Source organism: Botryllus schlosseri, chromosome 5 (assembly GCF_051294905.1).
Source record: "Botryllus schlosseri isolate E-star chromosome 5, Bs_hap1, whole genome shotgun sequence".
NCBI lineage: Eukaryota > Metazoa > Chordata > Ascidiacea > Stolidobranchia > Styelidae > Botryllus > Botryllus schlosseri.
Window position 1 is genome coordinate 9,990,025 of NC_137240.1, and position 12,011 is coordinate 10,002,035.

At 40.2% G+C, this 12,011-nt stretch overlaps 1 protein-coding gene and 1 long non-coding RNA gene across 2 annotated transcripts in view; one reads left to right on the plus strand and one right to left on the minus strand.

Moving 5' to 3' along the window:
• Positions 1 to 8,537, plus strand: part of LOC145439700 (uncharacterized) — a 215,890-nt gene extending 207,353 nt beyond the window's left edge. Inside the window, exons 2-8 of the mRNA XM_080317262.1 lie at positions 5,541 to 5,632; positions 5,890 to 5,938; positions 6,266 to 6,303; positions 6,390 to 6,564; positions 7,157 to 7,301; positions 7,407 to 7,522; positions 8,240 to 8,537. Coding sequence (XP_080173388.1) covers positions 5,569 to 5,632; positions 5,890 to 5,938; positions 6,266 to 6,303; positions 6,390 to 6,564; positions 7,157 to 7,301; positions 7,407 to 7,522; positions 8,240 to 8,399 — 747 coding nt within the window. The 5' untranslated portion in view covers positions 5,541 to 5,568 and the 3' untranslated portion in view covers positions 8,400 to 8,537. The remainder of the gene's footprint in view (positions 1 to 5,540; positions 5,633 to 5,889; positions 5,939 to 6,265; positions 6,304 to 6,389; positions 6,565 to 7,156; positions 7,302 to 7,406; positions 7,523 to 8,239) is intronic.
• The window catches only part of LOC145439713 (uncharacterized), an 84,662-nt gene that overhangs the window by 38,133 nt on the left and 34,518 nt on the right, over positions 1 to 12,011 (minus strand). The window lies entirely within an intron of this gene.

The following is a 12,011-nucleotide window of genomic DNA, read 5'->3' on the forward strand; positions in this document are numbered from 1 at the left end:
ATAAATCGTATTTAATGAATGTATTTTAACGACAGCAATGTCACTTCAAAGCCATTTCTCGCCGATAATAACCAAGACAATGTGGATTTGGAAACAGCATTGTCAATTTGTCATACATGCGCCGCCATGTCTGCTTCTCTCTGATCAATTAGCACACGGTGCAATCCTCAATTAAGATTTCAAGGCGTTCGTTGAACCCGGTACCCCAAATCAACCAAGATATTAATTCATTAGGGTTGAGTACCGATATTGCAAGTCTTCTCGCTTCGACGAACTTACGCGTAAGCTCCACTATCTCACGCAGCGCACACACGCATATTAGTATAACATACACATACAGTCACTAAAGCTTGACGTATAAACAAATAGTGGGAAATCTCGGCAGACTTGGGACGCGGACCACATATTCATATATAACGGGAAACTGTCCACGGGCGGTATGTTACCCGCCCCTGATATAAATTATTGTTTCTGGGCGTTTTTACCCGCTTGTGTTTGCGTCTGCGCCACGTCAAGGAATTGAAATTCTACCGAAAACTATGTCTTATATGCTGTAACCTAGGGTTGGTGCGAACGTTTTGTTCACGCATATGTTCAGTAGGCGATGCTTGTAATTTCAGCGGCTACTATTCGCAAACTAACTTTGAAAGCTACTATATTGTGAACATTACCGTGAATTGACAGTAAAAGTTACAGTAATAGTAGCCTTATAAACCAGAACACCTTGGAGTTACAACGGTCTATTACACTCCCTATACATTACAATGGAGGCAAGAAAGGAAATGAACACAAAACTATATGAAACCCAGTATAGTTCAAGATATTACTGATTCTCGGGATATTTGATTGTCATATCACACTACTTCGGTTGTGAATACTTTAATGATTCGCCTCTGTCGCCGCAACGTGCTTCACCCAAAAACTGACACAGCAATATCGTGAGCAAATATTCCCGCGCAGTAAAACAAATTAGTCATTTGTGATGATATTGTGCTCCTGTGGTGCTAAATTGCTCCTGGGCTCAGAAGATTCTCTGAGCAGCCAAACCATATAGCCTACTGCAGGGGTGGGCAAACTACGGCCCGCGGGCCGCATGCGGCCCGCCACACCGTTCTGTGCGGCCCGCGAGAGTCTAAAGAAACTTTTAAAAATATTGATAAAATCCATACTAAAAATCGAATTAATGCAGGGACTTCATTAAACTTTTTCTTAGTATATTTCACCATGATAATTCGAAGACAGTGGTTCTAAAACTGGGGTACGCCCTCCCTCCACTGAAAATTTTTTGCGCGCTCCGCGCGATTCTCATTCACGTCATGATTATTGCTCTGTATTTAGTCTCAATTTCATATTTAAAAATTCCTGATCCACATTCGTTACCCTCCGTGCCACCCATCCGTGCTAGCACCCTAGTTGCGTTTTGTGATATGACGATAAGGGTGGCGCGAAATTGTTCACCATCACAGGGGGGGCGTGTCTCAAAAAAATTGATAGCCACTGGTCTGAGGTAAATACTTCCTTACTTTATGATTAATTTTTGGCGCGACAGCCCGATCTCAAGGCGCACGCAGTTTGAAAGGTTTCAACTACTAAACATCACAGAAATCCTAAACGAGATTGACATAATTCGGATGACGAGTGGGATTTCATATTCGCCACTTCATTGCAGTTTTAATTATTTCAGTGATGTGCTTATAGAAACGATTTGCGCGTGTCTTAGGTAGATTCGTTCTCTGTATGCGTAGAATTGGGGAATTTATATTTTATCTACACATCGTAGATGCGTGTTTGAAGCTAACATGGTTATGATGCTGTCAGTATTGTGTCCTGGAACTGAGCCAAAAGTGGAATTAGTAAATCTATGAACAGATCGATGCTCATAGATTTAAATTGCAATCCTGTTCTAAGAATCGGGACAAACGACTTTCATCTCAATAATTTTGACAATTGGTTATTGAGGTCGACCAGCCTATGAAATATCGCCACTATGTTTCTGACGTGTGTACGATATCATCAAAGCAATGGTTGTTTTGTTTTAAATGGGAACATATATAATCTCCATGTCCTCACCATATATTCTCAATTTTATATATTGCGGCCCGCGAATGGATTTAGATGTTGAATGCGGCCCGCGAGCTCAAAAGTTTGCCCACCCCTGGCCTACTGGGTACGAATTAGCCAAAATTGCGTGTCGAAAACGACCTCCGGACCTATCAGAACTTAACCAACAAGTTGTTATAAGATCACGATAAACATTTCGCTCCATTTATCTCGTCATGTGTGACATCTTTCGAATGACACCAATCATACCCTGATTAGTATTAGTCTGCTCAGGTATTATCCTATACAGTCCTCTACAGATAGGGGTTGAAGAGGTAGGGTTGCATTTAAAACAAGCATGCTTAAAACATATACCTTGTTTAAAACATGTACTTTATTGTTTTTTTTCGAGCCATGACGTCACGCATATTTAATGGTGACGTCACAGTCGATTGGCGTTGACAATTGAAGATATCGGGTATATATGGCACCTTTGACGAAAAGAGTTTCCGACCACTGTCATAAACAGACCAAAAATATCTTTAACCAGGACTACATCGTTATGCAGCATTTTTACGGTCAGCGGCCCGGTCATCATCATCAGAACACTCATTCCGTACCAAATATTTTCTATATCTACTTGCTATTAGTGTCGAACCGACAACGATATTCAGGGTTCCATAGCCGCTCCATATCGTATACGTCGACTATATTGAGTTTAAATCGTCCGTATCCGCTCACACCACGTTTTTCAAAAGTACTTACTCAATTGTGATAATACATGATTATACAACGTTAGCAAAGAAGAAGATAAAAACTTTGTTGTTTTAATAAAAGGTATTTGTTCAAAACGCCGCTTAATTTAAATACAAACCCAGGAGAACGAAAACGGATTTGTTTTCGAATTGCTATTACGACGTCACATTGCGTCTGGTGTTCATGTTTCCGTTATTCACTTATTGCTCACACCAAACCTGTTCCAAAAGTGCGTGTGCACGCAAACCAAGACGATTTTGGGATCATCGCAGTTTCCTTTCAGAAACAAATGGAACAATAATGCCAGGGTCAATTATCGTTGATTTTAGGCGCAATCGTAATCAGAGTCTATTATTATAAGTAAAAAATCATGATAGTGTCGCTTATCACAGCACAGGTTTTGTGCGCCACTTCTATACTGGTTATTACAATGAATTCGCATTATCCAAATATATACAGCATCGCTCAGTACTATTGGTATACCAACATGCACATTCAATATATGGAGGTAGCCAACACTATACAATATACAAACATTTGGTTATACAAATAATGAATGTATACATGTACTAGCTATACTATATATCAATCGTCAAAGTCTATTAGAACGACACTGGAAGGAATGGCCCTTTTGTCGTTGCTCAGAGTTTACAGCAAAGCCGCGGCATTGCGACTATGCAGTCCTGGCGAGTTTGCAAACTGCCTCGATTCCCGCAATGCAGCTGTTGCCCAACAATTATACTTTCTATGCAAATCCTTCGCGACTCACACAGGAAATCATATGTATATATTGGAAATAGCATAATTCTATTGGTCCGGGAATCAGTATCCACCTTACAATAAACATATGTCATATGAATTGGATATCAATATATAATATATGGATTGGGCATAATCCTATTCACCATGGCATATATTTGTCCGGGGAGTTCTACCGTGACTTGTGGCATTCTTGGGAGTAGAATAGTATTTTCGCCTTCCTTATTGGGAAACGCATTCCTAATAAATAAGCGACATGTGGTGAATTCGGCTAATGAATTCTGGGGACTTGCCTGGGCGCACACTTCATGCATAAGGGGATAAGTGGTGAATTCGGCCAATGCATTTTGGGGACTTGCCAGGATCTCACGAAATATTAATATTGACTGTGACAGTTTTTAGACACTTACGCTGGACCAGGGGTGGGCAATTATTTTTCCCGGCGGACCGAATGTGAAGCAGAAAATACGTGGGTGGGCCGAGACAAAAGTTTAGACTGTGTTCTGCGGCGTACAGTTTTATTTCTAAATTGTTAGGTGGATGCGTTAGTATTAGGCTGTGTCCCTATAGTTATGTGAGGCTTGATAAAATAGCCTTGCTGTTTTTCTAGCTTCGCTTGCAGGTTCGCATCAACCGAGTGTATGCGTTCACTACATGATTTTTCTCAAACTGCCGACTCAAATTATATTCCTCAGACGCGTAGACCTACTCGGTGCTCACCATCAACTAAAATTACAGGTTCACGACTACATTCAGTAAAAAATATCAAGTGCTCCAACTCTTGTTGATATGTCAGCCATCAGTCGTATCTTTCGTTTCTCGCCATAACATAGTTTATGAGTGAGGATGCCCGCTAATCACGTGCACTGATTGCATTATTTTACGAATTAGGATTTGGAAACGTATGAAATAGCATATGCCTGGCAAGTGGCAACAAACAAGATTTGAACTTGAATATGAAAATATTGACTTGGAACTTTAATTGTTATGGCATAATTTGCTAGATTTGTTTTATTTTGAGCATGTAATCCCAGTACATAAATAAACTAACTTTCAAGGTAAACGCATTTCCGGGTCAGTTTATACAGTAGTTTTTGTCCACACATTAGCATTAATAAATAGATTTTATAGTTCCAAGGAAGTTTTCGCTGGCCGCTCAGAATCACGTCGCAGGCCGCACAATGCCCAGGTCTGCGCTATAGACAGTACAGCTTGTAGGGCGATGCCATTTTCACATCTCAACTCATTGAAAGCAGACAAACTTTTGCGGAAACGATATTTGCATTTAGCAGCTTCCGGTGTTTAGTATCCCAGACATCCTGCTGAGTTGAAGCCTCGTCACGTCACGGCAGAGTTGCTAGCAAAATATCGCACGATTCTTAGATGTGTTATGAAATGAGCGAATGATTCTGTTATAAAATGAGTTCGCAGGCTACGCAACACGCTCACCAAACAAGTGTTAAGCAGAATGCCAAGGATTAATTTCCTTGCGAATCCATTCTCATTGCTTGACTTGTACAACAATACTATCCGTGACTCACGATCGTTAACAGACGCAGTCAGTAATGAAGTAAGCCTACTTCTACTTTTTCAGAGTGCTCAAGTAAACTTTGCCTAACCACAATATACATTCTCAAGTTATGGTTAGGTCAAGGCATACTTCCACTCCTACTTGAATAGTTTTTAGGTGAAAATACGTCCATTTAGAACTTCCTTCAACTTTTATTATAGGAGCAAAGCTGACTACTGTGAACATCTCTGCTCGTTAGGCGTATTATATAATCATTTGATGAATAGGGTTTGCTAACTTCATTCTGATAACAGGAATTACTGGTGTCATCTCATCCTGACTATACACAACTGTTGTACCTGCCCCTATGCGTGTTTGTGACGATGTCTTTACCACATAATATGTGAACCGTCCATCCCTTATTTGCGACCTAAGTTTTCAGAGCTCGATAGTCACATTTCAGTTTAATTTTTCCAGTTAGGCCTACTGCATAGGCGAGTAATATGTGGCGATATCTGAGTCTGATTTGTTTTCTGTACATTTTCGTTAACAAAAGTCGCAGTGGATGTGAGTATAAGATCTCATGAGGCCTATTTCACGGATCGTTATATTTTATAAACCAGCATATTCCAAAGCAGTTTGTCGGAAGGGAATACCGACAACGCACTCATTGAATTATTTACTCATTACAATAACACACAGATGATTTGCGTAAATTTCCGATGATATATTGGCAACTTTCATTATCAATCAAATAGCCGCGTTATGACATAGGCTTCATATACGGTGCAACTCGGCATAATCATTTGTTTATCAATTTTCAGCAATCTCCCGCCGTATTGTGTACCGACGTTATGGTGGGACCGTGAACAAGTAAGTAAGATTCCAGTCAGGTCGTCAGATATACGTTCTCCATATAGCCAATTATTGAATAATCCATCGAAATATGAAATGGTGAATAATTAAATATAGCATTGGACAAAGCTACAACAGAGTGACTAGTTAGTCATTTAGCGCGAACCAGCCTTGAGAATTACTTTGAGCCTTGAGATTATGTGAATTACTGTGACTTGCCCTATCTTACCTAACATATTTTTGAATGGTAACAATGTGACATGTTGCATGACGAGTATAGTGCATATGACGCATAGGTCTACACCTACATACTTCGTATAACCTATGAACATCGATTACTTTTAGGGGGTCTGCGCAGCGTCAACCTCAGCGTAACGTGCCATGTAAGTTGCGTAAATCACATCAACTACAGCTATATTTTAATCATAGTATAAATCAATGAAACACCGAATACGCTATTATATACCAGGGTCCCCTCCGAAGAAACCTAAAAAATTCAAAATGGTGAAATTGACCAATGCAATGGAACAAGATTTTGTCGATGCCCACAACGCCGCACGCGCCTCCGTGAGCCCCACCGCGGCCGACATGGTGCCGCTAGAATGGGACAAAAAGGTAGCAAAGATCTCCAAGAAATTCGTCAAGTAAGTAGCGATCAAAGAAAAATACGATAGAGGACTCGATCCCTCGACTGAAGTACATTCTATCGAAAAATACTATTACTGATAAAAATAAACTGATAGTTGCGCTTGCAACATTAAGCTCTATATATGAATTTTCTTATAGTATATGCACCGACCGCTTGTATCGCTCACTAATAGGGTAGCCTACATGGAGACATGAACTAAAATATATAAAACTTGAATTTACAATATACATGATATATTCATGCATGCATACATTACATATATAACCGTAACACTAGACAAGTTCAACTATACATACATACATACATACATACATACATACATATTACCATACATAAAAATATAAATTAAATATCCTTGGATCAATGGGAATACCCTGCAAGTCTTCAAGATCCGGAAAGCGCATGAGGCGTAAAGTACATGTTGGCGTCTTTGGTGCCACACCAAATACGGTTATTAACTAGTTTTGCATTACTTTACATAGCGTGGCGTCGATAAAGGGTGTTACACGCAATGCATAACAACCACACACGTATCGAAAAAGTTAATTAATCTGCAGTCAGTGGTCACTTCTTTTATTTCGTTTCAGGAAGTGCTCATTCAAACACTCGGCTGGCGACGACAGAAAAATAAAACAATTCGATTATCCGCTGGGCGAGAATTTGTTTGTCGGAATGAGTGTCTCCAAAGATCACACCAATGGCACGTATATTACTGGCAGATGGGACGGAGAGGTTATGAGCGTTTTGTAGTCGATTATCTCATCTTTCGTAGCTCTTCCGCATGACGGATTGGCGAACGTGCTCCAAATAAGGACTTTACACATCTTTGATTTACAGAGAAAAGATTATAACTACTACTCTTTAACGTGCACACCCGGAAAAATGTGTGGACACTACACTCAAGTTGTGTGGGCCGGAAGTAGAAAGCTCGGTTGCGCTATAGGAAGATGTCCGTGAGTATATATACCTTCTTCAATACTGTCAATCTATGACCCATTACCCACATTCTCTACTAAGCTCACATTTGAGGATGACACGAATGGTCGAATGTAATTCTCGCTTAATGGTCAAAGGCGTAATTAGGAGGGCCCAAAACAGACTAATCTGCCTCAGTAGTAATAATTTGAAGTATTAGGCTTGTTTTCCAATGATGGCATGGCCAATGATCAGAGTTGATTATTAAGAAAAGACTGTTACTTTTTCGGCATACTCAAATACACTTTACTCTTAGCTAAAAAGTGTTTATTAACACCCAGTACCACCCTTGATATACGGATGTGAATATACACGAACCCGGAAACTACTTCAGATTTACAACACGGTATAAATCAAACATATTATTTTAATCCAAATGATGGTTGTGTACATGTAGGCCTACGTAGGAAGGTATGCATGTAGCCACGCATAGGATTTATGACCCCGATATAATTCCGACTTAAGTTCTATTTTCGTATAACACATTTTCAGTGTGAATGCACAGTTGCACACTCGCTTCGCTAAAAGTGTACGATTGGATTATATACGAAGATAGATTTGCAAGACATACGCTGCATGCTAAATTCCGTGTATAGCTATATATACATTGCATATGCGCACAACACATATATTAAACGATAGAGAGAGCTGTCCTGCAATCAAGGACTGTAACATTGAAAATTATACTTTTACAGGTCCATTAGCGGCACCAGTTCCATGTTCGACATCATCGCCGCATGTCATTACGGGCCTCCTGGTAACTGGAGGGGGGAGAAGCCTTACAAGCTCGGGGAGTCGTGTTCAGCATGCCCCGCCGACGCATCAAACACATGCAAAAACCATTTATGTTATTAGGTTTGTATATGACCCGACCGGCCTGTGGAACGCAACGACAAACGAATTCACGAATGTATATACGTTTTTTGTTTCGCATATTTTCCTGCATATATCCTGAAAAAAATATATATTTAAACGGAAATCGCATATTTGAAATATGAGCCTCTTCATTATAACGCCATTGAAGGAGAATTCTATAATAGGAAGAAAATTCAAAATTAGGCACTTTGCTCGATGTACTGAAGTATCCGCCTTGGCATACAATAGAATACCCGCACACCTTTCATGTTGAAGAAATAACATTCTCAATGCCCATTGCCCATGGAAATTTAATTTGCGGGATGCCGTTTTTTTATGCCGATGGAGAGTTATACTCTAATGAGAAATACCTAAAACAGTATCCCAGATCTGAATGGTTCAGCTCTATGGTTGCTTAAAAGGGAGGAAGTGTGTTCACATGGAACCTTTGCTCAATTTCCACCTTTCAGCATTTTATAAATTGTTCGTTCGGCTGAATGTCAGAGGTAAATCTCTCCGAGTCCCACACTGAATGATTTGGTTAAGACCTCTTGCTTTTGGAGCGTATTTGTTCGTGGAAAATGCACTTCTTGTCGTAAGAAATAGATCTATGCTTTTAAGATATTTTATTTTCGTAACGCAGTCGTGATAGGAATAGTTCAGTCGAGCTGGCAGATTATAACCAGCAGAGTAAATATATTTGCACAGTAGCTTGAACTGCATAATTTGGCGTAAAGACCATATTAACAACAATGTCTATATATTTATAGAAAATAGGAACCCAGGTGTGTTCAGTAATTAAATAATTCTACTATTTCGAATGACTCAAATCGCTTTAGGCTACTTTCATTACTTGCTCGAGTGGTATAGTGCTTTAGATCTAGACTATTTCAATTTCCACTTGATCCGTTTTCAGGCAACACTACTTAGTTTTTACACTATGTATTTTGAAAAGTGAAAAGTAGTTTGGGATATGTTTTGATCAACTTTATGAGTGAAATCGTGATCCGAACCGCGTCAAAAGTCGTCGCAGTACATAACGAATATGTTTTTTTAATGCAAATTTAAATCTGCAGTGTCGTTATTTATTTGCGTTAGGCGTGGAGGGAGATGCATTTTTCATTTTCGCAAGTACCTACCGATTGACCACTAAGAGTATGCAAACCCTCGACCAAATGTACTTTTCGAAACTATATACTTCATGCATGCGGCCCGCGAAGCGATTGTGAAAAATGGCTGTAGGCTATTATCCAGCACATTTCTGACAACTGCTGAGATTACTTTCATTAAATAGAGAGACAGAAAATCTATATTATGTTCATAGGCCACCTTATAATCATCCGACAGTGGTGTTGCGGTTTCACTGTAATGACCATCAGCAACAAGTCGCTGTCATTGACACGTAATTCCGAGAAGGGATAAAGTGCACACTGAGCTCAGAGTTATGTGGAAAAACGAACCTAAACTTAGTTATTCAAAGAAGTGAAAACGACAGTTAGAAACCGGTATATGCAGACTATGGAGAACATAATTGTTACATAAAAATATATTTCAGATATCTCATATATATATATCATGATTTTTGTTGACTATAATGGTCAGTCATTTACACCAGGCTGATATTTCCTATTTTTTTATTCCGTAATCGCCGACTTGTAGCACGGCACACTTCTAGGCTTTTGTAAGGCACCGCTTGTGCCAGGGGTCGCCAACTCAAAACGCGTCGCAGGCTACTTTTCTAATTTTGTTCAGGACGCGGGCCGCATGAATTCAATATCGAGATTACTTAGACCACACAGTTGAACAACGACGCTATCTCGTCACCTATAGTCAACCCTAATGAATTGATATCTTGGTAAATTAGGATTACCGGGCTTATGGAACGCCTTAAAATCTTAATTAGGGATTGCACCATGTGTTGATTGATCAGAGAGAAGCAGACATGGCGGCGTCTGTATGACAATGTTATTCTCAAGTCCACATTGTCTTCGTCATTATCGGCGAGAAATGGCTTCGAAGTGACATTGCTGTCGTTAAAATACATTCATTAAATACGATTTATTCCTTGTAGCCTATGTGGATAAATGGGCGAATAATGTATCGATTCAGCAATCCGGCCCGCCAAGTACCTAATTTTCCTATATCCGGCCCGCCGACTGGAGAAGTTGCCCGCCCCTGGTATAGATTATAGAACCTTTTGATCCGTGGCCTGGCCATGTGCTGTACAGTTGAGTATTCAAGTGAACAAGACGGGCATGAATTTTGAGTTAACATTTTGGAATAATGTGACTATGGTCCGGCCCGCGAGCGACTCGAAGGTCTGAATCCGGCCCACGACACAACTTGAGTTTGACACCCCTGCTTTAGTACTTGCCATACCTTCTATTCTCACTCGATGTAGATTTTTTATGTTTTCGAAATTGTTAGTGTGAGTACAAATTTACGGCTTTACGTCACTTGTAGAGCAGCGGTTTGTTTGTTTTGTTTGTTTTTGGGGTATTCATGGTGTTTGTCGACTACTATGGTCATTTACACCAGGCCGATATTCTTTTATTTTCCGTAACTGCCGACTTATTGCACGGCCCACCTCTAGGCTTTTGTAAGACACCGCTGACGCGGATGAGGTGGCGAGGAGGAGCCTAGGTAAACCTCCAACACATAGACATCGGAATTCGGAAGTCGACCTCGGTCGGACTCGAACCCGCACCCATTGGTGTTGCAGCCGCGGATTATACCACTGCGCTATCTCGCCACTAGAGCAGCGGTTCTTAACGGATGTTCCGCGAGCCAGTGTCAGGGGTCCCGCCGAGTTAACAGAAACACTCAACTCATATATATGATTTGTGATGACACGCCGCTTTTGTTCATCATGGGTTGCAGGTAATTAGGCGCGATCAGTAATAGTGTAGTTGTTTTTGTTTTGGTGGTACGCCGTGTGCCGTGACGTACGCAGTAAAGGTTGGGTCCGTCCTTCTCAATTACAATTCGATCTCCAATTTATGCTCATTTGTGATTGAGCAATTGGTATCACGCTGTTGCGTTTTGACCGAAAAATACGATCAATTTTTCCAAGGTTATTCCTCGAATTTTCAAACTGGTATCTGAAAGGGAACAGCAAAATTCGCACTGATTTACAATATATATTCATTATAATGTTTTCGTTTCGTTTTATTTATGGTTTAAATGGTTTAACACTCTGTTACCGCGCAGGTCATTTTTGCGCCAGTAACATACATCAATGTATTAGATGTGCATTGTGGTCCCTTTTTGATTTTGTGGTTCAGCGCAAATTTGGGGTTCTACGAAGGTTTGAAGATTAGCGTAAGTGTTCCGCGGGGTAGTAAAAGTAAAGAATCACTGTTATAGATGAAGTGGCAATGCTTATTGCTTTGACCAGCTCTGGTAATATACCGTTCACGCTTCCATCTGTGTGTCTTGGAGTCGACTTTTATCGAAATACACCAACCAAAACTCTGTCAACAAAAGGAGTTTGTGTACCACCTAAAAATAGTACATTGAACGCTCTCTCATTCGAAATTTCATGCTGGTGACGTCATATTTTGTGATACGATTGTTGAGATACACTACAGTGTTCTTTCCAATTCTCTACTA